Genomic DNA, 27,647 nt, shown 5'->3' with positions numbered 1-27,647 from the left:
CCTGAGCCCGACCTGCTCCGCCATCACAGGCGCGCGCGCCCCCTTCCCCTCAGCCCCGCCAGGCACGTGACCCCGCTTCCCGCCGGACCGCTCACCCGCGCATGCGCGCTCCACACCCCCCTCCCATCCCGTCTTACGGCCCGCCGGTCCTGCGCGCCGGCGGCATCTGCGCCTGCGCGCCGGGGGGCGGCTGAGGGGGACGGACGGGGGAGCCGGCGGGAACGGGGACCGGTGCCCCGCGGGACAGCCCCGCCGCCGCTGCCGCCTCCTCCTCCTCCTCCTCAGCCTCCGCCGCCTCGCTGGCGCTGCTCGTGATGCAGCCGTGCGGCGGTGAGGAGGCGGCGGGGGTGCCGCCACCACCGCCGCCGCTGGCGGGCACCGACCCGGCGCTGCCGCCCGCCGGTAGCGGCGGCCTGATGTTACTCTACGAGCTGGGGGGTCCCGGCGAGGCCGAGGCCGAGGCGGGGGAGGAAGGCGAGGCGGCGGGCGGCGAGAGCACGGCCAGCCCGGAGGAGCTGGAGGAGGAGGCGGCGGCCGGCGGCGGCGGGGCGGCGGCGGGGGGGGGCGGCTGCAAGAGCTGCACCTACCAGGGCTGCAGCGAGACCACCACGCAGGTGGTGAAGCAGCGCAAGCCCTGGATGTGCAAGCGGCACCGCAACAAGATCTACAAGGACAAGTACAAGCGCAAGAAGAACGACCAGGCCCTGGGGGGCGGCGGGGCGGCCGCCGCCGCGGGGGGCGGCCCGCGGGCCGAGGTGAGGCGGCGGGGGGGCGAGGCCGGCCGCCCTGGGGGTCCCCGGCGAGCGGGGGGCGAGGCCGGCCGCCCTGGGGGTCCCCGGCGAGCGGGGGGCGAGCGGGGGGCTGCCGTGGGAGACTGCCGGAGAGAACGGGACCTTTCTGTCCGGGGGAGGGGGGGGTCCGGGACAGCCGCAGGGCTCGCTCGTGGGTGCCCGTTTCGTTCTGCTTCTCCGGTAGGAGCCGTAGCGAAGGGCCCGGGAGGCCGCGCCGCGCGTCTCCGTCTCGCCGGAGGGAGGGTGGGAGCACAGAGCTGAGGGTCTTCGGCCCAGTTGGGGCTGACACGGGGGGTCTTGGGGTCACGGGGGCCGTCGGGCATCCGTTATCGTGCGTACAAAAATTGTGCGTATGAAGGTTGTGCAGGCTCTTCGAGATACTTGTCTCTTCTTTATTTTAAGTGGCAGCTAAACGTTTAGACCACTGATGTTTCATACCTACTGTCAGAAACTTACACGTATTGTTTATAGGCGGGGAAGTTGCTTAGATGGGGAGGTATTGTCAGTGGGAGTAACGTTCAACTTTTCAGCTAGTTTCTTTCCTACGGTTTGTGATTCAGCCAGGATAACAGTTAGCGTTTGAGATCTTGTATTTAGATGAGTTAGAAAGGGGGAAATGGTTTTGCTTTTGAAGATGCTGCCTACTTTGTGCTTGAAAGGACGAGTGTAAAATAGCGGTTGCCAGAAAAAAAAAAATCTTACCTGGCACTCCTGCTAAAAGCAACCCTTTTTTTGTCAGCATAGCTGTCTCTGGAGTTGTGTGACTGGGAAATGCAAACTAACCATCAAAACACTTTTCCTTTTTCTGTTTTTCTTCATATAAATATAATAGTAACCGTACTGGGTGTCACACCAAAGAATCTTTTTTTTGTCTGGCTGTAAAAGCTGCCATGAAGCAGGTTCACAGGAAAAGGGCAAGTGTATGTGAGATGCTGCCAGGGAATATTCTCCCAGCTTCTTTCAGCTCAAAGGACTTGCTGAGATAGTTATGGGTTTTCTGATGTCTTTTGTAACTCTTAAGTGATGTCTGTTCCATGTACTTTCTCAGATTTTTGTTGGATCCTTGTAAACTCTCAGCATCCATTACATTCTGATAGTTTGTTCAGGTCTGCTACCTGGTTTGAATGATCTCCTCCTTGTTCTTGAACCTGGCTGCTATTAACTTAATTTGCCAGTTAGTGTTTACACTAGAAGATGTAGTGAACAACTAATTCCTGTTCAGTTTGTGACACTTACTTGGTAGGCATGCCTCTAGGTTGTTTCCTTCCCACAGTGAAAAGACATATCATGCTTGTTCTAGGTAAAATGTTACATACTTTTATCATCCTTGTTGCTATTCTGTTATTCTATTTCTCTAGTTCTAGTCGCTGCTTCTCTTTTAGATGAGAGAACAGAAACTGCTGTTTCAAGATGTGGGTGAATTCTAGATTTATATGCTGGCATGATTTCCCCTCTTCTCTCTTCCTTTCCTAATAATTCATCGTGCTCAGTTCATGATGTGTCTACACAAATACTTGTGCTAGTTCAGAAAAGGGGACAGGATGGGAGAAGGGTAAAATTGCTGCATTTCATGTAGTGATGGGTTAAGACTTTTTGATCTGTAACATGAAATAGTGATTATTGCATGTTGGAAGGGGGCGGGCTTGCTCCTCCCAGTTTCTGCTCATGCAGGTTGCTTTGAATGTTATGAAATTAAGGCCTGAGCAGAGATTGAGATATTTAGTGCTGAACTTAGTGTGCTTTTTTGCAGTGGTGTCTATCAAGGCCCCACAAGATACCATTGTTTTGTGGGGCCAGAGTTAGATTCCTAATACAAGTTTCATTTTACACTTCTGTGGACAGGATTGAAGTGAAAGATACTGGGATACTTTGTTGTTGTTGTTCTTGCTTGAACCCTTTCAGGTAAATGAAGTGTCAGTAAGTTGTGAATTTAGTACACATAGGATTCAGCGTTGGTTGAAATTTTCCAAACCATGAATATTTTCTCTATAGCAGATTGTAGAGCACGTTGTTTAGAAGACAGTCGTAATTTGTATGACTGGTGATTGTACAAGGAACAGAATAAACTTCAAAGAAAAAAAAAAAACCCCGTAGATTTTACTGTTTCTTGCCTGTGGCTTTGACAAATTCATAATTGTGTTCTGCAGTATTTTTTGTTTTGCTATTAAAAGTATTGCTGTCATTCCTACCCAATTGCAAATGTTAAGTATCATTCACTTCCACAACCTGAATATTGAGCTGTTGTGAATGACTTCATTTTTAAGAAATGCAATCAAATAAATTCAAGCTGCTAACTAGCCATAGTAACCAGGTTTAGTTTTGCAGTTTAGAAGACTAACTGAGCTGCATTGCTTCACTGTGACTGATGTGATAGTGAAATATAGATAGTGAAAATAACAAGGAAAGAAGGGGCCAACTTTTGAATAGTAAGTTTGCATTCTTGTGCTGTTATTTTTCTCTGCAAACTAATGAGGCAAACATTCTTTACTCTGGGGACTTTCTGTGGTAAAAAGTAAATGTATCATTATATCAGGGTTTATAGTCACACTTATCTTTTTTTTAATTTTCTTTCATGTGCAGGATAGTGTCGAAGGTTCGGTTTCTGTTACAAAACAGAGAACAGGATCCATTGGAGATCGCCCAGCAAGACCTACTCTTTTAGAACAAGTATTGAATAAAAAGAGGCTGGTAAGTTTTGTTTTCTTAGAGGCTTTGAACTCAAATAAATAAAGGCAGTGTAACAATGTTTAACTGTCACCCGTGTGAAAGATGAAAATCAGTTTAATGATCATACACCACATGTGCATATTTTCAAATTTGTAATGTGCTGCAGAGCAGATATGTGTCTCAGCCTCTCTGTGAAGACTACCAAGATGGATAAATTTAATGATCACTGCTGCATTAACTGCAGTTGAGTGTTGTGGTAGCGCTAAATAGATGTGGTTATTTCTTTAGGGTAAATAGTGCTTATACTATAACCGGGATGTTTTTAACTTCTTAAACCAACTTTTCTGTAGAGTTTTAGATAGAACAATGCATGGACTTTAGGTCTGATATAAGCTTTAATTACCGTAGTGTGTTTGTTTTAGAAGTTGTAGACCTATCAGATCACACTTAAAATTGCGTATACATTTGTTGATAAAGGAAACTGTGTAAGCAAATGGGGTGACTTGTAATATTTGCAGGCTGCATGAATGGCATGTGTTGTAAACTTTTAAACACTTTTGTTGCTCCTTTAAGTATATTTAAAGAATTAAGCCTAATGAAGGGAAGTAATTCAGTACTTACTGTTCCTTCAACTTCTTCATTACAACTTTCTATGTTACTGGTTTTCACAATCTCCTTTCTCCAAAAGCTAATGGGACTGTTTGCCTGTTCTCTCTGTTAGCTATGCAAAGCAATTTAACAATCCTTATTAAAGTGCTGTAGTGCTTGTTCAGAAATTTGAAAAGTCTTTAAAGAAACACCATTTCAGTCTTAAGTATACAGCTGTATAGATTTTTTTCTTGAATTCTTTCTCGATAATAGCACCTATTTAATGATTATGTCTAAAACTTAAAGGAGTATCTGTAGCTCTTCAGTTTTTACAAGAAAAAACTAATGAACTATGGAGTTTATTTTTCACATTATCTGTTGTTCTTTCTGCCCCGCTTACTGAATCGTTGTCCCATTTCCTTCCTGGCTGTTTCTATTCATGTGGCTTTTAATTAAATTTGAAAGGTATCTTATTAATGACACATATCTTCTAGAAATACAGCAACCAGAAGCTCTTTAAATAGATGTTGAGAGCTTTTGCAGAGTTATGTCAGGGCTCTTCAAGAACTGAGGTTTCCTTCAAGTATTCTGGTGAAGTGAGATTCAGATTCTCCTTGATCTGGTTCTTGCTTCTCTGTCTCTCCTCTGACTCTGTCTCTCTCATTCAGCATTATTTCTTCTTTGTTTTGTGCATATCTACACAACACAAGGCCTGAGGCGACCCAGAAAGATCTCTCACGGCCTCTTGCATACAGGGCTGTTCTATACCTCATGTTCCTGCACGTGAAAGTTACTGCATATCACTGGTAGCTGCCTGCAGGTTTATCACTTAAAGTGCCAAGTCGCTTTGTGCTTGCTTGTGAGTTTCTTGCATGTGGTTAATCTCTGTGAGGAGAGGCTTTTGTGGTGGGCTGTGTGTGCCTGGGTGCGCAGTTTGCACTGGATGAAGATGTAGAAAGCAGAGGCAAGGGGCTGTGAAGCAGCAAGTTGTGGATGGGGAGCCTGAAGCACCTTAAGGTCATAAAACAGCAGCAGATAAAGAACTACTTACTGCAGAACTACCCTGTGCCGTGAAGTGACTTGATAAAGCTAATGTATGGTAAGGAAAAGGTGGCTGTGCATCTGTTCAGTGAGCCCGTTTGTTATTAGTAACTGCTTTCAGTGGCCGATTCACTAATCTTACCTGTCCAGTGCTGCTGTAGATGTGAGTTACATGCAGAATGGTTGTTTTCAATTATAATCTCTGCAGAATTGCCCCCAATAGCGTAAAGTTCTAGACCCTGCCCTGAAGTTGCTGGTCCTTTTGAATGTAAATCTGATTACAGAGTTGCAGTCCCTCTTTGGCTGCATCTGTGAAGTGACCATGCATAATGAGCAAGCAGTATAGGGAATATTAATTAATCTGAAAAATAACCTTTTTCCTCTGGTAATTTTTGGAAGGATCCATTCCGAACCTGATTTGCTATTTGACCTTACAAACATTTGTGCTACCACCATGCAGGAGTGAGAGTGAACAACCAGAGCTGGGTCATGGACTGCAACTGTTCAGGCCAGGAGCCAGATGCAAATAGTTTTAGATGCTTTTGTCGTTTGACTGAAGGCAGCAGGGTTGTTTAAGTCATTCCTTGTGACTGGACTGCTGTTTTGAAGTGTTGGGAGATTATTAAACACTCAGTGAATGTAGAATCATAGAGTATCTTGAGTTGAAAGGGACCCATCAGGATTTTTGAGTCCAACTCCCTGCTCCTTGCAGGACTACCTAAAGCTAAATGATGTGACTAAGAGAATAGTCCAGACACTTGAACTCTGACAGCCACGTGAGCTTTGCTGTAGAATTACACTATTTTAGTTAATTTATTATTTTTTAGCTATCTGCAGTGGGAAATGTAGAAATTGGCTCAAAACTGAAGCAGAATTGAAAAGTTTTTCAGTATGTTGGTAGATTACTTCTGTTTGCGACCTTTATGGTTTTTGTGATATATTGTGTATATTCTTTACATTCTGAATCTGCTTTCAGGATGTGTATTAATGCTGCTTCTGGTGATGTGCTGATGTCTTGAAACAGTTTTTAGATGTTTTTGTGAGCGTGTTTTGTAATTCTTCAGTATTTAATTGAACTCCGATTTATATGGGTGTCCTGGTTTTGGCTGGGATGCAGTTAATTTTCTTCACAGTAGCTTGTATGGGGCTATGTTTTGGGTTTGTGATGAAAACAGTGTTGATAATACAGGGATGTTTTAGTTATTGCTGAGCAGTGCTTCATCCCACTGCGGGGGGAGTGAGCAAGAGGCTGTGTGATGCCACAACAATGGGTAATGTGCAAATTGATTTAATGGAAAAATATTATAATCTAAATATAATCACTATGGTAGCTACTTAATATATGTGAGTTCTTTAAAGTAAAGTCTGCTTCTTCTTTCTTGCAGTCCCTACTCAGGAGTCCAGAAGTAGTGCAGTTTCTACAGAAACAACAGCAACTGTTAAGTCAGCAGGCTTTGGAACAAAGGCAGCAACAGTTTCAAGGAGCACCTGGGTAATCAGAACAGATCAATGCCCTGCAGATGAGTTGGGTGCTGAATAGGAATAGGATGTGTATTTTATATCAATGCAAAGAATCTCACTGTTTAAAGGAAAACTAAAGTTGCTGCTGTTATGTATTTTACTTGTTTTCTTGTTTGCACTTTTGAGGTTTTGAGCTGCTTGGGTGTCTGCAAACATGTGAGCAAATCTGGAGGAGTCTATTTTTTATTCTTTTTAAAACTTCATTTTAATGTTTAATTTTTTTTAATAGACATTTGTTCATATTATTCATGTTTAGCTGTAGACCCTTTCCCTACCAAAGTCTTCCGCTGAATTAACATTTTTCTATCTAAAGATTTACTGTTAAGTCACTCTTTGATGACAATCATTGAAGGAAGTCTGTTACTTTCTATGGAAGTTGTGAAATAAAGTCCTGAATTTGAGCCCGTCCAGTGGCATGACCTAACAGCAATTGCTCAGGGATATGAGAAACTTATGTCCAGTAGAATCTTGCACTAAACACAAAGACAACATGCCATCAAAAGTTGATCCAGTGGCTGAGAAAAGCGCAAATCAGGCGATCCTCCTGCTATATGTTCATTATCTGCAAGATGAGTAGGTCTGAAATGCTTCACTGTCTGTGCGAAGCATGTAAAAGAATTTGTGTTTGAAAGTTGCAAAAGAGATAAATGGCAAAAAGCTTTAGAGGAGAATCAGGTGGAATGTACACAACTGAGAGTTGGACCTTGTTTTGTGGAGTTATTTGTAAGGACCAACCTCTTATACATGAAATAAAACTTAATTACAGATGAGAATATCACTCATTTTTAAGTAACTAGATTAAATTTTAAAGCTTTTAACTCATAATAGCAAATGCGTCTAAAACCTAAAATGTAATTGTGCATTTTTTTCCTTTATGTAGTCTTTTTCTTCTAAAAATAAAATTCTAGTTAAAATTCTTCTATTAGGACAACTGATATCTCATCAGCTCTAGTGCTAGACTTCTCAGGTTTTCAGCCAATTCAGATGAACTTGCAATTGATTGGGTTAAGAATCCAAACACTGTATTATCTAAGTGTTAAATCCCACATTTTGTTTTTAAAACAAAGTTTTGTATTAAACCACACTTCTGAACAGAGGTTATCTGAATGGTGTAGGTGCTTATTAAAGTACTAATTTGATATTGCAGCAGTTTGATCCGCTAAATAATATTTCTTCAGGATTGTTTCTTAACATCTTATGAATTCTTACAAGCTGTGCGTTGTGTATGTATAGAACTTGTTCAGTAGGGATTTCTTGTATTTAGTGTTGTGCAAGTTGTTCTTTAAAAAAGAAATTGAAAAACTTTGTATCAGTAGTTCTGGACCAATAAGTGTTTGAGTAAAATCTGTTTTTCTTTAAAAAAACAAAACCAAAGCGTGCTCTTTTTTGTTCTGTTAAATTTGTATGGTTTTTTCCTATACTAAAATGGCAAGCTCTGACTAGGTGGCATTAAAACTTTTGTGTTCCAAGGCTCTTGTTATAGAAAGTCATTTTAGCTTTAAGTAAAATCACATTGCTCTTTTCAGCATGTCAGAATATACGTGAAAACATAATGGGCTGAAAATGTAGAATAAAGTATTTGCTTTTGTTTTAAATGGTCAGCTTACGAAAGCATTTAGGTGAACAGGTCTGATTTAAACTTTTTTAAAAAACCAAACCAATGCTCAGAGTAGAAGTCTTTAAGACAGCGCTGAATGAGTTGGTTACCTCAAAACTTGCTGAAGATGTGCACAGCGATGTTCAGCACAGTGCAGCTCACTGTCCTCTGTTTCTGGTGGTGTGCGATACTGGTGCCCGACAGGCTGATGCCGGTACTGGGAGATGTGCTGGGAATGGGGCTGTCCTGTTCCGGCAGGGTGTCCAGTGGGATTCCCGAGCCATGTGTGAACCCGGCAGTGCCCGCGTGGCTCCATGACCGTTGTCTTCTACTCCCTTACTTCTGTTATTGCAGAACAAAATCTGAATTCTAGGAAGATTAAACCTGACTTCTCTAACAGTATGTTCTTACCGTATCTCCCTTTTTCCTTGAGCACTTTGAGACCTGCACAGCTGCAAGTCTGTCTTCCCACTAAAGTCAGTCTGGTCCACAGCTAGGGCTTGTGTCATGGGGCAGCTAACATTCCCTTCAATCTTCAAATCTGCCACAGGATAGAGAGGGATGCACATACTTTCTAACATGCAGCTTTTATGCCGTATTAATTTTCAATCCATTTTATAGTGTCTACCATCCCATTCTGCTGGAAGTGTTGCTTCATCCTATCACTCCCTCGGTGAAATCACCGATTCCTCTCGCCCAAGACTGACTTGTATGGATAAAGGCTTCTAAATGCTCTGGTTACCAAAGTTGCTGGTGATCAGACTGGGACCTACAGCCTTCCAGGGCCAATCTCTTTTAAAGAGAAAAATGGGAGACAACAAGGGAAAGAGCTCTTAAATCAGAAATATCTTTATTAACAGTAAAACACAAGACATGAATAATCCCTTTTACAATAGAATAATTCCAGCCAAAGAAAATGGAGTGTGTTAAAAAGTGTATTATTCAAAACATCAGACTAAGTATGTTGACTTCAGAATGCCTCAAATCAAATGCAGCCGGAGGAATGCTTGTGAAAGTGTCCACTTGATTAGCAGTTGTTACATCTTTCTTGATACAACAGGGCATGGGCTAGAGCTGGAGGACTCTCAGCTGCCCTGATCTCTCAGGCTCCTGAAAGTAAGTAATGTCTGAGATTTTTCATTCTCAAGAGGCAAGAGTCCAAGTAGTGTTCTTTATACAGCGATCTACACTTTTTACAGAGTATCACTAACTGTGAATAATACTTTCTTCTGGATGGTGCAGATGTTTTGCTTTGATTCTGATGGAAAAGAGAGGGCAGAATTGTTCATAGACATAAGTGACGCCATTAAATCTATGTATGATTCACAGTGCTTTTCGGCACCAGACTGATAGCTCGTACTTAATGCAAAAAACCCACGCCTTGCTCAAATCCACCATTTTGGCCCCTTGACTGCATAGAACTTTGCAACCTTATGGCTTTGTTGATCCACACAAAAAGGCCTGTTTCTTCACTTTCTTGTCTCGCTTCTCAGCCCCATTTGTATCACAGCGGTGATACTGTAATGAGGGATTAAACTGCTAACACTGATTTCTCTGCAGAAAGTATGCTGTGGTACACTTGACTTGTACTTAAAAAGTATTATAAATAATTAAAAACTCAAATTGCTTGAGTAAGCAAAGAAAATGTATCTGAATGTGTATTATCTCTGCTCATCATTACGTTTGTTCCCTTGCTCTCATTTGCAAAGCGCCTCATGGACATAACTCTGAATAAGATTTAACACACACTTTAGCATCAAAAAAACCCCCACTTTAAAACATGATGTGCTCGCTACTGTGAAAGTGCAAGGGGTCAGGCTTTAGCAAGTTTTTTTCTAGCTTTTCTTTGCTGATGAGGTCTGTATTTAAAATTATTAACTGCTTGGTCTATTTCTTCCTATGCTATTCATATGCAATATTATTTGAATACTAACACGGAATATAAAATAGCAGCATCCATGGATAATAAAAACACTATGACTGAAGATCTAAAAACCGTTCACAATTAGCTGCAAATGTTCACATTGGCTATAAGGGAAGAGTAGCTGACTCTGGAGGACGTAGTGGTTATGTCTACCTTGCATAAGAGACGTGGCCTCAAATTAGACTCATTATCTGTACAGGCATCAAGTTTGCAAGCACGGCCCAGGTGCAAGCGGAGGTGTCCTCTGGAGAGGACTCTCGTACACCTCACCTCCCTGGCAGGATACTGTGGCATCAATATGGCAATACAATGTAAGGCACGCCTGGGCAAGCTGTTTGGAAAGCCCTGGGGTGAACAGGTAACAGGATTTTGGCTGCTCCTGGCCACGACGGAGCTTGCTACGAGCAGATGATCAGTACAAACCAAAGGCTGTGTTTTGTGCTGGTGCACAACATGCAGAAGCGTCTGTCTGCGCTAGAGACACAAAGCGATTTCTCTCTGCTGAACAAAGACGAAATGCCCACTCAGGCTTTCTGTACCCTGCGGAAAGGTCCGCCCAGAGCTGCCGTTATGAAGAAGCCCTGTTTCAGTCACTGCAATGAAGCCTCCAGGTTGAGGAGGTTTTAATCCACAGATCTAAAGTCTCATATAATCTCTCTCCCTGCTGCAAGATGGAACCAACTCTATCAATCAGGCTCTTTTTTGATGGTAACCTGACCTATTAGTCGCTCTCAGGGAAGCCATTCTTCTTGTCCATTCTTCGTTCCTGTTACAAATGTAATTTCATAGTCGGGAGTCCCTGTGAAAGCTCCTGCTGATTCCATCTTCCTTTGGGCACTGCAATTTCCCACCTAGGCATGAAGCGAGTTGCTTTATTGCAGTGCCCAGGCAGACACTCTATATGATCCATGACTTTCAGTCATGCAGTTTCTGTTCAGACTGCAGTTTTCTTTGAGGAGCACAAACTGGATGTGCTGATAGTGTCCTTGAACGGTTGCCCCAAAGCTGAACTCACTAGTCCTGCAGCGAGGCAGAGGTTAATCTTGCAAGTGCAGTTTCCAGATGCAAGGAGAGCCTACTCCCTGCATCACATGGGATGCCATTTGCCCCAACATACCTAATGGCTTAACCGAGCAGCTGGCACACTCGGCCAGGCAGTGTGTGTAGGAAGCACCAGGTCAAGGATTGTGGTACTCCAAGCTGCTCCTAAAATAGGTCTTGACGATTAGTTTAGATGTGAATGTAAAAAGTTCCAGTGAACACAATGGCTGCCCAAGCACGTACTGCCTTGATACCTCTAGCGATGACCACTGAGCGTATCTGCTCCCAGGAGCACCCCCTCCCCAGTCCCTTCATTGTCTCACTGCATCTCTGGCTACTGAAACCAACCATGAACGCTAAGTCCTCTGGAAAAATCTCAGCCCCTTCAGTGGGGTTTCCACTCACCCAGAAGGGCTGGGGTTCAGATGTCCAAGTAAGAGCCTGCTCTCCAGGCTTCTCCAGAGCAAGGAGCTCTCACCTTTGGCTTGGACAGCACATGGGACATGTTACATTCAGTACATTTCTGATGATAGAAATCTATATTCTGGGCAGCACTTCTCAACTTTGAAAAATGGTATTTAATTACTCTGCCCTATGACTCATTAATCTTTCTTTATTGTGTTTGGTTTTGGTTTTTCTAAGTTAGGTTATGAGGAGCGAGGAGGAGAGGTGAGTAGTACAGAGGATGTAATGTTTCTTTCCTGTGCTGAGCACCATGTAGTGCTCAGGTATTCCTGAAAGCTATAGCTGCACCAGAGAAGTCTCTAATGAGCCAAGAAAATTGGCCTTATACTTGAGATCCCTTCAAAGTTACTAAATTTGATCAGGCTTCTTTTTATAAATTGTTCCCATCCAGCCAAGAAGCAAACGGTGCCTGAGCTGCCTCTTCAAATCCAGCTGTTTGTGCAACTCCTCAGTCGCTGGTGAGACTTTCTGATTCGCAGAGCTTATAGGCAAAGGTGAAGCCAGGATGAACAAGGGCAGATTAGATAAAGTTACAGTCACAAATGCCTGATTTTTTCCATTTTAAGAGTTGTGTGGCGGAGATGAAGTTTACACTGAGGAATGTTTGCAGTGTTGATCTTATGCTGAGGGAACATTAATACCTCGCAACTCTGTTCTGCACCGAAGTCATGCAGAAATAGCTGAGGATAAACATGCTTCATCTTGAAACCGCCTCTGCTAACAGAGAGCTCCTGCCTGTGGCAACCAGCTGACACTGAATCTCTGCACAGACCACAGAATGTAAATTGGAAGGGATCTCTGCAGCGCATCAAGTCTGACACCCTGCTCAAGGCAGGGACCACTCAGAGAAGGCTGCTCAGGGCGGCGAAAGTCTTGACACAGTACTTGCTGGAGACACGGAAGGAATTTCCTCAGTTACTCTACTGAGTAACTTGATGTTACTCAGGGCCGCAGTTCCCTTTTGTGTTGCTGATACATTATCCTTCAGACTGAGCATGCCAAAACATGAAATTCTCATGAGGAGTAAAGACATTTGTGGCGTAGCCTCTGATGGGGAAGCAAAGCATGTGCCGCACTTCTGAATGCTACAGCCATTGCTATACCGTACCTGATCCGCTGTTACAGTGCAAGGTTATGGGACTGAGCCGTCAGAGCAGCAGTACCACTGAATGGCTCCATGCAGGCAGCGTGCTGGATTTGCTCCCCTCACCTCTGGATGCAAACAGCACATTAATACTGGTGCTGCTGAAGAATGGGCAGCAATTAAGCAGTTGTCTTCTCTTGACCATTTAATAGGAAAACAAGTGGTCTATGTACCATGATGAATAAGCTTTATGCCTCCACCTGATCAAACTCCCACCGTTGCCTGGTGATGCATGGTACTTCTCCACAGAGACTTTCAAGAGGGTTTGAACTGTTGATGGCTCAAAAAACATTTAAAAAAACCATCTGTCTTGGACTATGTAGTCTCCCTGCAAGTGGTTTTAAATCTCTCAGGAAGCCTATCTCCAAAGGTTGAGTATTAATGAGAAAATTTAAAGGCTTTAAATCGACTACAGGTTGATAGGTTCATGAAGACCTTTCAGCAGAAAATATCTCCTTCCAAAATGGGGAGACATTAGAGTGAGATACAAAGTTAGATTGCTGTAAATTATGAGAAACCTGAATTTTTAACTGAGCTCAATTCACATATACTAGAGAAGCCTGTAAGACAGAGTGTTCAAAAAGAAAGGGAAATAAATGGCTTATTAGCCTTACTTTTTATCACTGCATCTAGGCAGGTCTCATCTTCCTATTTACTTGTTTGTCTCATCCACCGTTACCACTTCTCCCTTGTGATGTGAGCTCTCCCCTTCTCTTGGGAAGGAGCTGTCAGCTGCTGTGAGTTTGCACAGCATCTCGCACAGTGGACTAAGGCCCTAGAGGCCATCAAAAAGTAGGAAATAGTTCACACCGTGATACCAGCCTTCCCAAAGGCTAACAACTCTGAGGTGGCTGTTGGATGATCGCTCAGAATCAGATGCTTCGATCCAACTTTCAGCAAATAGCTAAATTTGCTGAAATTCATCTCATCCTAATGCAGACATTTTAAATAGGTCAGAAAATCATGCTCCAGAAATGCCTCTTTACTTACTAGTGAGGGAATATTAAGGTGACTACCTTTAATGAGATGCATGTGGACTGCATTGAAGCCAAGTCCTATTTGTATGAGGATTACTATAAAAGTAGACATACAGGAAGGGAAAAACTGCTCTGAATTTACCAACTTACATTTAAACACATTTAGGCACTTACTGAGCAAGCATCATTACTAGGCTGGGAAAGCGATCACATCTTCCCTAGGGCCCACCTCACCCACTTTTGGATATGTCCAATGCAGCAGTCCACATGTGAGCTAGTGACCGTGAGCTCCCCTTATACTCAATGGGAAGACATAAGCGTGCTCACAGCACAGTGTATTTCACCTACTTGAAATACCTGCCTTAGGATGAAATGAACAATGCCCCAGAGGAACATTCTCTTCACTGGCCATCCAGTTTTCCTCCGCAGCATCAGCAGGAAACCAGGTTCTGGAGCTGCCCAAGAGCAGATGCGCCTCAGAACGTCCACCTTTGCTCTCCGCGAGGAAGATGACAATGCTGGGAACGTCTAAAAGCAACCCCTAGGCTTCTCTCTCTATTAGGAGCGAAGGAGGTTTCAGCCTAAAAGGCAAGGAAGAATCTAGGATGAAGGACAGAGCTAGATCCTAGACAGAAGAGGTGATTTTCTCTGTCCTTAGCTGCTAAGAAAGCAAAGGGATAAGCAACGTGAAAATCACAGAGAAATTACTGGCAAAAGGGTGCAATAAACATGTTAAAAATGGTGTTACCAGTACCTTGGTACAGTGACACTGATGACAGAAGGAGCTGAGGAACATGTCTTTTTCCAGACTGATCTCTCTGAACAGTACATGGCATGCCTGGAATTTCTGTGTAACATCATTATTGGATTTAATTGCTGCAGGAGACTGTAAAGCTTTTCCTATCCCACAGTGACACTGCTGATGTCAAATGGTGACAGAATAGGGTTCTTCGCATTTACAGATTTCCTATACAACTTCCTATTACTGCTCAAACTTAACAATAATTTATCCTTCTGTGCCCTACAAATTCTTCAGGCGGCTGAAAATGCATTCAAACCAAGCAACCCTGCTAGTTTACTGATTCTTCTGCTCTGTTCATAATTACCACCCTGTAACAGGTGTTACATAGCATCTAAAACACATGGAAAGTCTTTCCAGTGAATGGTATTTCCTTTGCATATGTGATGTAGCTGAAGATTTCAGGCATCCTCTTCTAATTATGCAGTAAAATATGTAGCACCAGATATTGTGTGAGAAGAACAGAAACATTCTGTAAAACATTTTTTTCCCCCTCAGGATACTTCTGGCATATTCTAAGGAGGAATGAGATTGGAGAAGTTATCGCTCTTTCTGACCCTTAAAGCAAAACCATTTTCAGTGGACTGTTATGCCTGGAAAGAAATAATCCTCTACCCTTTCAGCAAGGTAAGGGGGACCATCAAAATGTAGTAAGAGTTTCACCTGCCTCCTCAGAAAAGGTTACCAAGTGAAGAGCATTTTGTAAGGCTGGCTCTGTGGATGAGAGTATGGGCAATAGGTTTCCCTGCTTACAGAAGGACCACGGACAAGGAGCTTTTAAAAAAGGTTCTGCACATAGATTCACTCTTTGCTTGTTCATGGCTTACACTGCCTCACCATCCTCTGCAGGCGAGGCAAAAGCACTGCAAATGATGCAGCCTGTATCTAAGACGAGGAACCATCCATGGGGACGTACGAAGTGACCGGCAGGGAAGCCCTCGCCGTCAGACCCGAGCGTTGCCATCAGATCCTGGGGACCGGCCAGCACAGGGGATGGACGCGGCTGCCTCCCACCTCCTCCTCACTGCATCCTGTGAGCCTGGGCTTCCTCTTCCCAGTACAGAGACTATCCCAAGACGAATGATAAAGTAATTATTCAGTTCTTCAATGCACACTTCATTTCCCTTTTCTGAATCACAGTTCAAGTCCCTTTTAGATGTACCCTTGATATCAGCACAGTAGTCTAACTACAGAGTCCTAACTTTAAAACAAACTACATCAATACTGTATAATGGATAGGATTCGGTTTACATGCCAGATACATATGCAAGTATGTATGTACTTTGCAAAAAAGCACTCGAAGTTAATTAGTTTTTAAACTTATAGGCATATATTTCAAATTTTCTTCTTTTTTTCCTTAGGAGCTTGTTGCTTTTCAGTGCAGCAGTACCGTACGCTACTGTGTTAACAGTATCAGACTACTCGGATGCGTCCAGAATGCTCTGATAAGGCTCCAGTGCTGAATGCGTCCCGAGGGCTCTCTCCTCCTGCCAAATCCTAGGGGAGACAGGGGTGCCTCAGCTCCTCAGTGTATCTGTTGCCCCATCGTGCTTTGTAGTAGGGAGACAGACTGGAATTGCTGTTTAGTCCTTCAGTTCACTGGACAAAAGTCATCTCTATGCACAAGTCCTGTGCACCATCTAAGGTCCTCTTTTAGACCTGAAATTAGGATGTAAAATGGATATAAATGGTGTAGAGATCTGACTTTGGTTGCCTGCAGAGGGGTGAATTTCACCTACTAGGAACAGCTACAGCCAGGTTTCTGAATCCGCATGAAAGTGCTGAGAATTCGCACCGTTTATTGGCTTGGCTGGGGAATGAAGATGCTCACAGGAAATGTTTGACACTTTTGCAGGAATTTGGCTTATTTTGTACTAGAGAACAGATACGCTATACCTGAATTTCTAATCTTATTGTACTGGCATCAGAGTAACTAGAAACCACAAAATGTAGCATGGAAAAAAAGAGAAAAAGGAGAGTAGACTATGTATAGATATATTTACATCTACATACATCTACATATAGAAGCTTCTGTTCACTGGAAACCCTATAAGCCACTGCCTGCAATAGCATCCATCCTAAGGGAATTCTAGAGATGATTCTTAAGAGACTGAGGAGATGGGGTTATGAGGTGAGCCCATCTGTGTCAGCACCTTATCCAGCCATTGCAACGGTCCATGCAGGTGGATCTCAATCCAGCAGGGCGTGCTTGTAACATCTTGGCGATGATACTCTGCTCCCCAGCCCTATAAAAGCATCAAAGGACCAAAAAGTGAGGTTTGGCTTTTTTTTTTTTTTTTTTTTTTAAATTACATCACAACTCCAGTGCTGACAGTCTAACACAACTACAGGTAGTCCATCACCCAAGTTCCCAAGATTTAACACTTTGTCCTAGGGATAATTCTCTCTAGAAACTTTTCTCCATTTCAAGGTCATTGTTATCACAGTTATCAGGGACTCCATACTATTAAATTAAAAATGCTCAGTCACACTTCCAGATGCTGAGACCGACTGGCATGGAAAGGCCTGTTTCCAAACTTGGCTGCCTGCAAACAGCCCCTGGGGAATGGTCCCTGCTGTTCGCACCCCAGAGGCATGCCCAGGCAAGTGTGCCAGACTGCTGTCTGGCACAGACGAAAAGCAGGCCGGGCCCTGTCACAACACTTTAACAAGAACTGGGAAGGATCCTGGGCACGGCTTCCTTTATGGGAAGAGATGCATCCTACCAGTCTGAGACTCTAGAAGTTCTAGGTATTTGCCTGAACCTCTGGAAACTTCTGGCAAGGTTCCTATGTACCATACCTAACCTACGTATAGACATTTTCCATAGGTTTTCTACCCTTGAACATGTCCTCTTTTCCCACGGGAGTTCCTGGCTGTCTGCGGTGGGAAGTCCTGCAGTAATTTCTCCAGCTCTGTCAGGGCGATAAGGGATACGGAGCATCTGACAGAAAATGGGGATGTGGTACTGGCAGGCAGAAAAGAGAACGAGAAGTCCCCGCGCCTCAAGCGGGCACAGTGTCTGCTTGTTAAGCAGGCAGCCTGATTTCACAGCAACACAAGACATCCAAGTCACAGCCCGAAGTCTCGCAGCTCACCCGCTGCCTCACTGCCAGAACCCAACTCGGATTTCCATCGGGCAATGTGCAAAACACGGTCCCGCTGCAGGATGAGGCTCGCTCTTTGTTCGTGGGCCGCGGATCAGAGGAGCTGAGCCTTACCTAGCATTATGCTAGTCAGGCGGGTTGATATCCTCGTCATGAAAAAAGGACATGGAGGCATATTAAGATTGATGCCTGCCAAAAGTACCTAAATTGTAGAGTGCTGAACAACTCGGACAACTGAGGCTGCTAGAACCCATTTCTCTAGATGATCAGCTGCAAAACTAGGATCGACACCAAAACTAGATGCCATAATAAGTGGTCTGGGTAAAATCCATTTCTACTTAATGAAGAAAAGTGGGAATAAAGCAGAAGAGTAAGATATGGACCCACCAAAGCCCAAAGAGTACTTTTAAAGAGGCAGCAATTTATCAGGCTAGAAAGGGCCTGTGTTCGTAGGCACCTCAGATTAATGTTCTGGAAATGTTTATGTAAAATGCCACTCCTTAAATCAGCGCAGTCAGACTTCTGAGTTGGTGAAGTCTTAAGTACTCAGCTGCAGTGAAGATACACGGCCAGAAAGGCAAGTGTCAGAGGAGTCGGTGCACCTCTGCTGTCTGGTGGGACAGAAAATCCAGAGGAATAGCAAGCCCAACCTGCCCCATTTGGAGGAGCCTGGCAGCACGTGCGGCTGGCTGCCCATCTCCTTCTGCTGGCAACTCCCAAACCTTTGCAGTGCTGCCGTCCCAGGCTGTCGGATGGAGCTCCCAGCATGGGAAACGCCAGGAGGGCCGGACCCCCTGTGCCTCCCATACATCACTCTGGGGCTGCAGGTAGCCTCCTGCATCCCTGGGGCTGAAACAAACCTGGAGGTGGAGCTCTCTTAAAGAGGGAATAAAAAGGAAAACAACTTGCAAAGCTGCAGTGCTGTTTTGCTTAGATGGTGGGAAGAGGATACTGATACCCCACGGGGAGACCAGAAATGTGCCTTCTGGCATGGGGGAGATCAGCTGAGGGGTCCTGCTGCTCCTGCCAGCCCTTCCCAGCTCCTGTGGGCAACAGCTCTCTCCAGCCCAGGCTCCAGCCACATCCCAGGGCGCTGAGCTGCCTTGTGTAGCGGAACGGCCAAGTCTGCCGAGTTGTCCCCTTAGCCCCAAGACCTGGGGAAATGCGTGAGGGAGGGTGCTGGGTTCAGACCTCTGCTTGGAGAAACTCTCCAGCCTCTCCACTTTGTGCTTCAGCTGCTCATCTGTGGAGCAGGGACAACAGCCATCCTGCTCTGGTTATCAGCAGCGATGGACAGAAACCGCTGTCTGCTCTCACTGACCATACACTCACATTTGCCTGAGGGTTGAGCTCCTCCCAGCTGCTCCATGGACACACGAAGGGTATCAGAGAGGACAGGACCTTCACCTCCCTCTGTCCCATGTCCAGAAGATGACACAGTCCCGGCAAGTTTCTCACATCTTGGTTCCTACCCTTCCCCACCTCCCAGCCGGCAGCTCGAGCATTAGTGGGGTAGGAGGCAGGGTCTCCAGCCCTTTGGCTCTGCTTGCCCTACGGGCTGTAAGTGATGAGCGGCATCTGGACACGAATCAGGGGAGAGGCCACAGGTCTGCTCTGCACCTGGGGCTCCTGGTGCGTGGCTCTGCCAGACAACATGGTCCTCTGTGCTCTGCATACCCAACACCCAGGGGCGTACCTGTCCCCAGACTGAACACATCGGGGTTCACGCCTTGGGAGAAAAGTAATTTGAGAAGACTGGGTACAGGAAAGGGTCTTTACAGGCCAGGAAGGAAGAACCTAGATGAGATTTGCATAGCCATTTTCCAAAGGTCATGGGAAAGGGTTCAAAATAACTCCTCACTCTGGTCTTCTGGTGCCTGAGGCACTAAGTGGCTGCTATTATTTCAACAAAGCAAGGTGATAATATGGCAGCAGCATTATTTAATGCATCAACACCACCATTTCTGCTGCCATGCTGGGCATGGAGGCAGATAACACATCAAAGAGACTGCCCCTGAGTTGCTGAGATAATGAAAATACTGCGTAACTGGCTACACTGCCTTTACAAACAACATGCCCATTCATGTCTTCCATTAAAGAAAACGCTGTTTGTTGGGTGCCTTGCTTTCTTTTTTTTCCCCTAATGCTTGCATGTGAGCAAGATGTCAGTTTCTTCCCAAGAACAAAGAAACAGCGTGGTCACAGGCAGGGAGATTTTGGCTTGGACCCTTGGGAGAAGTTACAGGGCACTCTTAATGCTCTCAGAGAGTTAAGGAGATGGGTCCCCAAGGATGGCTGGAAAGAGTCAGACCAGAAAGCTGTGTGGGACTCAACTCATCTGCTTTGCAGAACGTAGGGGAACTGGGCTCAAGCCTCAAGCAGTTTTGTAGTATCTTAGATGTGAATTCAATCAGATTGATTCAGTCATTTGTATAGAACCAAATCTGCAAGACAAAGGGACATACTCAAGCCACTTCTTATGGTACCTAGCAGAACCAACTGGCTTCTAATGGTGCAACTTCTCTAGTTTGCAGGCTGAACATTGCTGCTAGCTCTCCCCAGCAGCACTATAGGAAGTCAGTCCAGCGCATCTGTAAACAGTCTTGAAATACTCACCATTCTCTGGGGTTTAGATGCTGCAATAGGCACCTAAGTAAATCCTAAGTGCTAAAGGGAGTCAAGAGATCTTATTCTGGTGAGAAGGCCATTCAGAAGATTTAAGAAACTCCCACAAAGACTGATACATCACACACAGAGCAGTCAGACTGCAAAGTTCAGATATGAAAGACACGGAAACAGTAATGACTTTGGTGGCCTCCTGTCTCTTCCAAATAACGGGGGAAGGTCACATGTTCTTTTGGGTTTTGTATTGTGCTTGCAAGAAGCCCTTCTGGTCGTGTGGCTGGCCAGAGTGAATGTCATCAGAAATTAAGACAATCTCTTGCCAGGGATCAGACAGGTGGAAAACAACAACAATTCCCAGCAGGTTCACTGGGGGCTAAAGGAGGACTCAGGCGTTTCTTGACTGAGACCATATATACCAATCTATAGTAATGGTGAGACTGTAAATTAGTCTAGACATGAAGACATTCCTTTCAGATCTATGGCTCTGCCAAGCTCTATTGCAAACCAGTAATGATAGGAGACATCCCAGCTGCCTAAGATATGTGCTACAACATTTACATATTGCTAAGCCCCTCTAATTTGAGCTCTTTATGCAATCAATGGGGGAACATCACCATGCAATCTCTGCTTATTTTCCGCAAAAAGCCTATGGAATACCTGATTTTTGGAATCTAAGAAATTTCCAGGTTGACCACAAAAGCTACCGATTTTAAGCACCTAAAAGTTTAAGGCAACACTGGGAAACAGGCAGTCTGAATTGCTATTTGCAAGCTGGGTGTCTAAATCCCCACTTTGGAAGGATTTGATGGGCTCCAGTTCTGCACCAAAGCTAGCAAGTGATGGGATTTGCCTGTTCAGAAATGCAAGAGAAAACAAAGAATCCTTACTTTAACAAAGCTCATTCGAATAGTACACATCTTGGTCAGCTCATACACCACTTCAAAACCATGATTGACTGACTGGGCAAGCAGCTGGGCAAAGAGCTGGTTGTTGAAGATCTTGAGGCTGCAGCCACTGGGGATCTTGCAGACAGTGGCTGGGTGGAAACCATGCTGGTAGTTACAGTTGCGGCTTTGCACAAAAATACTGCTGTCGCTGACACATTCAGCATAAACCTCCCCACCAACATAGTAAAGATGAACACCTTGAAAAAGAAAAAATAATGTGTATTATTTCTCCATTGTTCACAACACGCTTTATACCAGTAATTCTTTCAGTATTTTACTGGTGTGGGCATACAAGCCCAGGATCATTCCAGGCGCTCAGTGCCTATACATTGCCTTTTAAAAGACAGTAAACTGTGTGCAAATCCATGTATCTATACAATGGATCCACCGACATTAAGAGGAAATGGTCATAAACACTATTTCGAGGTACTGGTCTAGGAGAAAAGTCTTGGCATGTGATGTTTTTCTTTTTTTCTCAGTGAAGGTTCGTTTACTTCCTTAACCCAACAGCATAGTACTTTATGACAAGACACACACACATAAACATATGTCAACCATATACAAAGCATGGATCAAAACTGTCAAAGAACTGACAAATCTGTTATGCATTACACATCTAAACATATTTTCACTGTTGAGCACATGCACGCTGACCAAGACCCACTTCACTGCACGCTATTTTTTTACTACAGGATCCTATCTCATGCAGTTCAAACACAGCATGGTGTGTACTTAAAATAGCTTGTCTGTATTTTGCTTTATCCACCACATCAGAACCATGTATTTGCATTTACATGATGTGACTTACTCATCAGATCCTGTTCAAAGTGACCTTTAGCAAGAAAATGGCTGATTTCCTTCTGGACTTTTCAGTGCCCGAGTGACTTCCTAACTCTTAAATTTTTATCGTGCCTTGCAGAAATGAGGATGGAAGCATTTCTACCCATTCAAAGACTCTGCCCCCCCCAGGATGTGGGCTTGCATGAAAATATACCAAAATTGGTGGGAGAATTTATCTCAGCCCAATTCAGCAACCTTAAAATTAGGGATCTCGTGTAAGAGAATTGTCTAGATGCCTTCTCTAGTTGATAGATGATGAGAGGCACTGTGACCAGATGATTCACTCCATCCACTATGGGGTGCCAGCTTAAACTGATGGAAGCCTGTGCAGGTGCTGAAAAGACTCTCTCGTTCCCTGCTCCTGCTGCTTCTTCCCACAACTGCTTTCATGCTGGCAGCAATGGCTGGGGATTGGGCAGCTATCCAGACTGGGGAACTGAACCAGCTAATAAACTTAAAAACAAACAAAACAAAATAAAAGAAGATTTGTTTGCAGTGAGATCTTCATCAGTGCAAGTGTGGCAATGGGGACCCAGACTGCTTAAACGTGAGCATGGAAATCACACCCTGAAGGGGGCCAAGTCATCCTCTGAAGATGCCCAGACATTCACCTTCCCATGGCTAGATTAGGTGAGATGAACCCCTCCCATCCCATGGCCACGAGATGTGGAAGGACTCTGTTCTCATAAAAAACGCCACTAAATAAAAATAATATCCTCCTCTCTATTCCCAGGTACAACATTCAAATCCTTACATACAAATGCACATGTTCATAGAGTCTCAGTGGACTGCCTGCAAAGCTAGTGATAACTACCCTTTAATAATTCAGTTGTAATTAGTTTTATTCCTGTTGTCTTTCATGCAAAAAAGACTGGTTACATATTCCCAGTCTGTTCATCATTCTGTGGTCATGACAGCAAGGGGCAGCAGCACATTCTTAGGACAAAACCAGCCTCTAAACAGAAGGGAAAGGCTCAGGGAAAAGCAGGTTGAGTGGGAAAGCAATCTGGGAAAAATACGCTCTCCCATAGACTTCCAGGGTGACTCAGACGGGAACCTTAAAGTCTGTCTTCAAGCCATCACTTGACTTTTACTTCTATGCACCCACGAGATCTCAAATTAGACGTGAGTGGCAGGGGGTGTGACTCAGAGCACACGCTAACTAGTATTGCACTGGGAACACGGGTTAGGTGACAACTCCATTAGACTGGTCGTCAGCTCCAGTCGAACTGCACCAGCCATTATGGGGTGCTGCACATGGTGACTGCTATTCCTTGACCTATGTCTCCTTTCCTTCTGTGGAAGATGGACAAAAGGGAAGGACTCAAAAACACAAAGGTCCTAGCTGACCTTGATGGAGTCCATATAACTTTCTGAAATAAACAGATAGAGTGAGAACACAGGGTAGGGAGAGAAGAATAAGGACATAAATGTTCCCCACGTTTCAAATCTTCAGGTGTGGCTACTGATTTAGGGTCATCACACTTCTGGGTGCTAAGGTGGAAAATTTTAAAGGCTGGATTTTCAGAGTATATCGAGTAACCCAACTTCTGAAAAAAATGAATGCTTTCAAAGGCATAGCCCAAACTGTGTACTACAATAACAAAACCACCAAAGTCACTTCTGAAAGCAGAGGCTACAATTTGCTTTTTCCTGGTGGACTTTTTAAAAGCAATAAATACAGCAGTAATGAAATGTCAGTGTGTATTTCCATTCTTCTAGTATTCATTCACCAGTGACAAGCACCCTCAAGGAAGCCAAGCAGCTGAATGCATATTTGTAGAAGACCAAATCAGAGGTCCGCATGTTTTAGTGGGATTTCATTGCTCTCTGCAGAAACTGGGAATTCAGCAGTCTCCAAGCATCCACATCTTTTTGACACTCTGATGAGAAATCCCCTTTTTGCCCTTGACGTCTGACTGCTGAAACAGGTCCAATTGCTAGTAGATGTTGCATTGTGTTCTGGATTGTTTTTAGCTTTGATGTGGTATTTCCAGGAAACCGTTTCACGCTGATACACTAGATGACAATTCAATCACATATCCTTATCCTACTGAGCTAATCTTGTTTACTCACTCCTTTTTCTCCCCTGTTAACATGTGACAATTGTATCCATTTCAGTAGCTTTCATCTGTCCAGAATGCCTTTGAACTACACACTTTTGGAGCTGCTCTGTGCTCTTCTGCAGGCCTGTGCTAGTGCCACTTCTACTCCACTTGAACATGTTTTTTTAAGATTTGCATAAATAGGGAAGAAGAGCAGTAAAATTAAGGATCTCTGATATACTAAGCTACTCTCTCGACAACCTGCTCCCTTCCCTTGGGCAGATTCCTAGTGTACGACTTTAAAGGACTTTTAATCAGTGAAGACAGATCTTCAGATTTGAATGGATGACGACCATTAGCATTTAGCTCATGTTCTTTCTATTCTGTCTCTTCCTCTTTTTGGGCAGAAAGTCACAGGATGTAACATCCTCAAATGACAGCTTTGACTGGGATCTTTTGTCATTCTTCGTTTAGGGCTGGGCTCAGCTTTGATCTACACCCCTCTGACAGCTTATGCTGATAGAGAAGCTTTGCTTTATTTTCAGAGTAAGTTAGAACTAGATGTACTACTCATTTCTGCCCCTCACAACAAACCACTACAACAGACACTTGTAGCATCACACTGGCTTGACACAGTGCAACACAAGTGTTTTCCCTTCTGGAGAAAAGTGCAAGAGCTACGTACAACACCTCCTGCATGAGCCTTCAGGTTCACTGTTGCTTGTAAAAACGATGTCACATTTGTCTCGGAGCTTCCCCATATTCAGTCATTCAACACTAGACTATCAAGAGCCAATTAAAATACTGCTTTAGGCCTGGGAAATGAGGTGAGGTTGACGAGATAATAGGAGTGGAACAATTAGAGTTAATTAGCCCAGTGGGAAATCCTTTCCCAGGCAGCTACTGGTGAGAGGCTGGGTTGGCAAGATAATGAGTCTAGACTGGATATACCAGAACAGGCAAAGCTTCGCCTGCACAGAGAAGTGGCCGGTACAGGGCTTCTGACTCACCACCACAAACAGCAGTAAGTTCTGGGAGAACATCAGGTGCTACGCAGCCCCAGTGATCTGGGATGGAGTGTGTGTGGCCAGGCATGCCCAGGTGTGGTCTCCTCGTACTTGTCACCAGTAGCGCATGATCCTGCATGCACGGGGTATACATACCCCAGCAGTGGAGCACACAAGGAAAACTGCTGGAGGGAGAATGCAAGACTTAGTTTTACTGGTGAGAAGTTGACAAGGCAGGGAATCAGACTGGTAGGGGGGAAAAAAGCTACAAAGGCAACTCTGGTAGATTTCTTCAGCTAAGTAACTCAACTACTAAGTGTTTCATCCATCTCCCTTTGTTATTTGGTGGGAGGAGAACCAGCCCTGAGGCACCAGCAATTATCATTTTAGTGGCATTTCAATGGCAATATTCCCAGTTGCCAGAAGCTCTAATAAATAAAATGAAAATACATACTGCTAAATTAGAACACACAAATATAAACACCATTTTTCTCTTTGCTGGCCAAGTAAATAGCTTTTGTAAGGAGCTACTCTGCTGATTGTTATCCAGTCAGAAAAGAATCAGCTGCTTTTCTTCTGTTTCAGAAGTAATCTCAGAGCTTTGATTTTAAGACGAGCACATCTGACAAATCAGCTAGGTTTGTAATGCAACGCACTGTTCTTTCAAGCTCTGAATACTCCCGAGAAGGGATTTCCTCTTACCTTTTCCTATGTGTCTCCTGGTGTTTTCTATAGTAGAGTTGCGGTTTACATTTGAGAGCAGTCCCAGGCAGAACCTGTTTTTGTTATTTGAGGGATCTGTAAATCCATCTATAAGGATACTTCGTGAGGAAGCCTGGAAAGTCTCCCCTACCCGGTTGTTGAGTTCATAGTAAGCAACTGAGCACCAATGTTGGGGTTCTTCATAGCAAACAGGCCGAAAGTCTGTAGGAAATAAAATTAATCAGCTGCTCAGGTCTCAGTAATATTTTTTAAACAATCATTCTCTGTTTTCTTTCCTCCCTCCCTCCCTCTCTCCTATCCCCCCACCTCCCCCCCTCCCCAGCTCTTCATCTAAACAGTCACTTATGTCACGCTTTATCTCAACAGCAGCTTCTGTTTCTTCTTAATTTTATGACTGAAGCCCCAAACATGCAAAGGGCTGGTACACCAGCTTAACTCTAAGCCTCCAAGGAGTCCCACTTGTTCTTAAAAGTGATAATTCCACTGCATTAAATTAAGCACATGCTGACATTCCTTGCTGAACCGGGGCCCAGTCTCTACACTGAAAATAGTAAAGGATACATCTGCTCTGCACACCAGCAGAAGCTAGGGATGACAGATGGGCTCAAATCAAGTCAAAACTGAGCCAAGCCTTCAGCCTAATACCTAACTCTGAAGTTCAGAAGTAATCAATCACTCCCCCCAGTTTTTTTGCATGCTTTGGGGCTTTTCGCTTCCATGTGGGACCACAAGCAGAAATGCAGCAAGGTCATTTCTTTTGGATCTACCCCTGCCCATATTTTCTAACTCAGAGACAGAGAAAGACTCAAAAATGTAACAGAATCTCTGAGCCTCATTCATCCTACAGGAATTAGTGGGAAACCTTATCCTGCCTGCCCACCACAGGCATGTGAGCCTCCCTGCCCCCAGAGCACCTCTGTGCATAACCTCTAATAAACTTCCAACTAATATTCACTAGGGCAGTGATCAGGGATGGTAAACTATGGTCAAGAGATTAAAGTATCACGACAATTTGTTTAAGAGTATTGGTGTCTGATAACTAGTTATTATCTGGCCATTCTGTGTACCCATCTGTAATTAGCACTATCACCCTCATCTTCCTTCTGCTCCAGTTCTGTGATACATACATGTGTCCCTCACTGTTCCAGAAGGCTGGCATTATTTTTTTAATGTGCATGTCTGTGCGCAGTGTTCAGTCCTCATGCCATAAAGGACATTTGTTTAGGACTACAATATGCTGGACTAAAAGAACGATGGTGATTTTTCCTTTGCAGTAGCAGGAAGCCAAAGGAAAACCCAGCAGAGGAACTCCATTTCCCCTTGCTGCTCTGCAGCAATGGGCTTTGAATGGTGATGGCATCACCTGCCACTACTAGTCTGGAGGTAGTGGAGACCATGCTGGAGGGGGTTGAAGTTGCTTTGAGGGGAGCGAGGAGGATCTCAGACCCTTCTACTCTGACCACCCATGACCTCTCCCACTAAAGCATTCTTATATGAGGACGAAGAGTTCAGCCCTCTGTAAAAATCTCTTTGTACTTCACTGGAACATGTCCTTTTCTTTCCTAGCCAGCCAGCAATATATAACATTAATACAAAGATGGCAGTAAGAAAGGTCCCAACCACAAGGCTTTAAAGTACTTGAAACCCAGGACTGAAGGTGATAAAGAAATCGGTTCCGATATTGATAGTGCTCTCATGTGTTATATTGCCTCACCACCCTTGCTTTGCTATCTTTGTCTTTACAACGTAGATAACAGTGTTTGCTTTCATTAACAGCTTTCTAACTGTAGTAGTCCAT

The 27,647-nt window shown here is 44.2% G+C and overlaps 2 protein-coding genes across 4 annotated transcripts in view; one reads left to right on the top strand and one right to left on the bottom strand.

Moving 5' to 3' along the window:
- Positions 1-201: 201 nt before the first annotated feature.
- RFXAP (regulatory factor X associated protein) lies at positions 202-8,077 on the top strand. Its single transcript, XM_069807971.1, has 3 exons — positions 202-755; positions 3,372-3,479; positions 6,473-8,077. Exons 1-3 carry the CDS (start codon positions 315-317, stop codon positions 6,581-6,583), a joined length of 660 nt encoding a protein of 219 aa, XP_069664072.1. The 5' UTR covers positions 202-314; the 3' UTR covers positions 6,584-8,077.
- A 961-nt stretch (positions 8,078-9,038) lies between these two features.
- Positions 9,039-27,647, bottom strand: part of SMAD9 (SMAD family member 9) — a 43,941-nt gene continuing 25,332 nt past the window's right edge. For 2 of the 3 annotated variants that reach the window (XM_069807968.1, XM_069807969.1), the window contains exons 5-7: positions 25,829-26,050; positions 21,175-21,431; positions 9,039-16,801 (exon numbers count right to left, since the gene is read on the bottom strand). In XM_069807968.1, coding sequence (XP_069664069.1) covers positions 16,658-16,801; positions 21,175-21,431; positions 25,829-26,050 — 623 coding nt within the window. In that variant the 3' untranslated portion in view covers positions 9,039-16,657. The remainder of the gene's footprint in view (positions 16,802-21,174; positions 21,432-25,828; positions 26,051-27,647) is intronic. The other variant, XM_069807970.1, reaches the window with a different exon arrangement.

Source organism: Haliaeetus albicilla, chromosome 20, assembly GCF_947461875.1.
Source record: "Haliaeetus albicilla chromosome 20, bHalAlb1.1, whole genome shotgun sequence".
Lineage (NCBI taxonomy): Eukaryota > Metazoa > Chordata > Aves > Accipitriformes > Accipitridae > Haliaeetus > Haliaeetus albicilla.
This window is presented reverse-complemented; position numbering and strand designations above follow the sequence as displayed.

What these genes read in the sequence shown, in the direction of transcription:
- RFXAP (XM_069807971.1), top strand. Translation starts at nt 315, where the DNA reads ATGCAGCCGTGCGGCGGTGAGGAGGCGGCGGGGGTGCCGCCACCACCG. An exon ending in GGGGCGGCCCGCGGGCCGAG is followed by an intron (nt 756 to 3,371) that starts GTGAGGCGGCGG and finishes TTTCATGTGCAG; the next exon opens with GATAGTGTCGAAGGTTCGGT. An exon ending in TATTGAATAAAAAGAGGCTG is followed by an intron (nt 3,480 to 6,472) that starts GTAAGTTTTGTT and finishes TCTTTCTTGCAG; the next exon opens with TCCCTACTCAGGAGTCCAGA.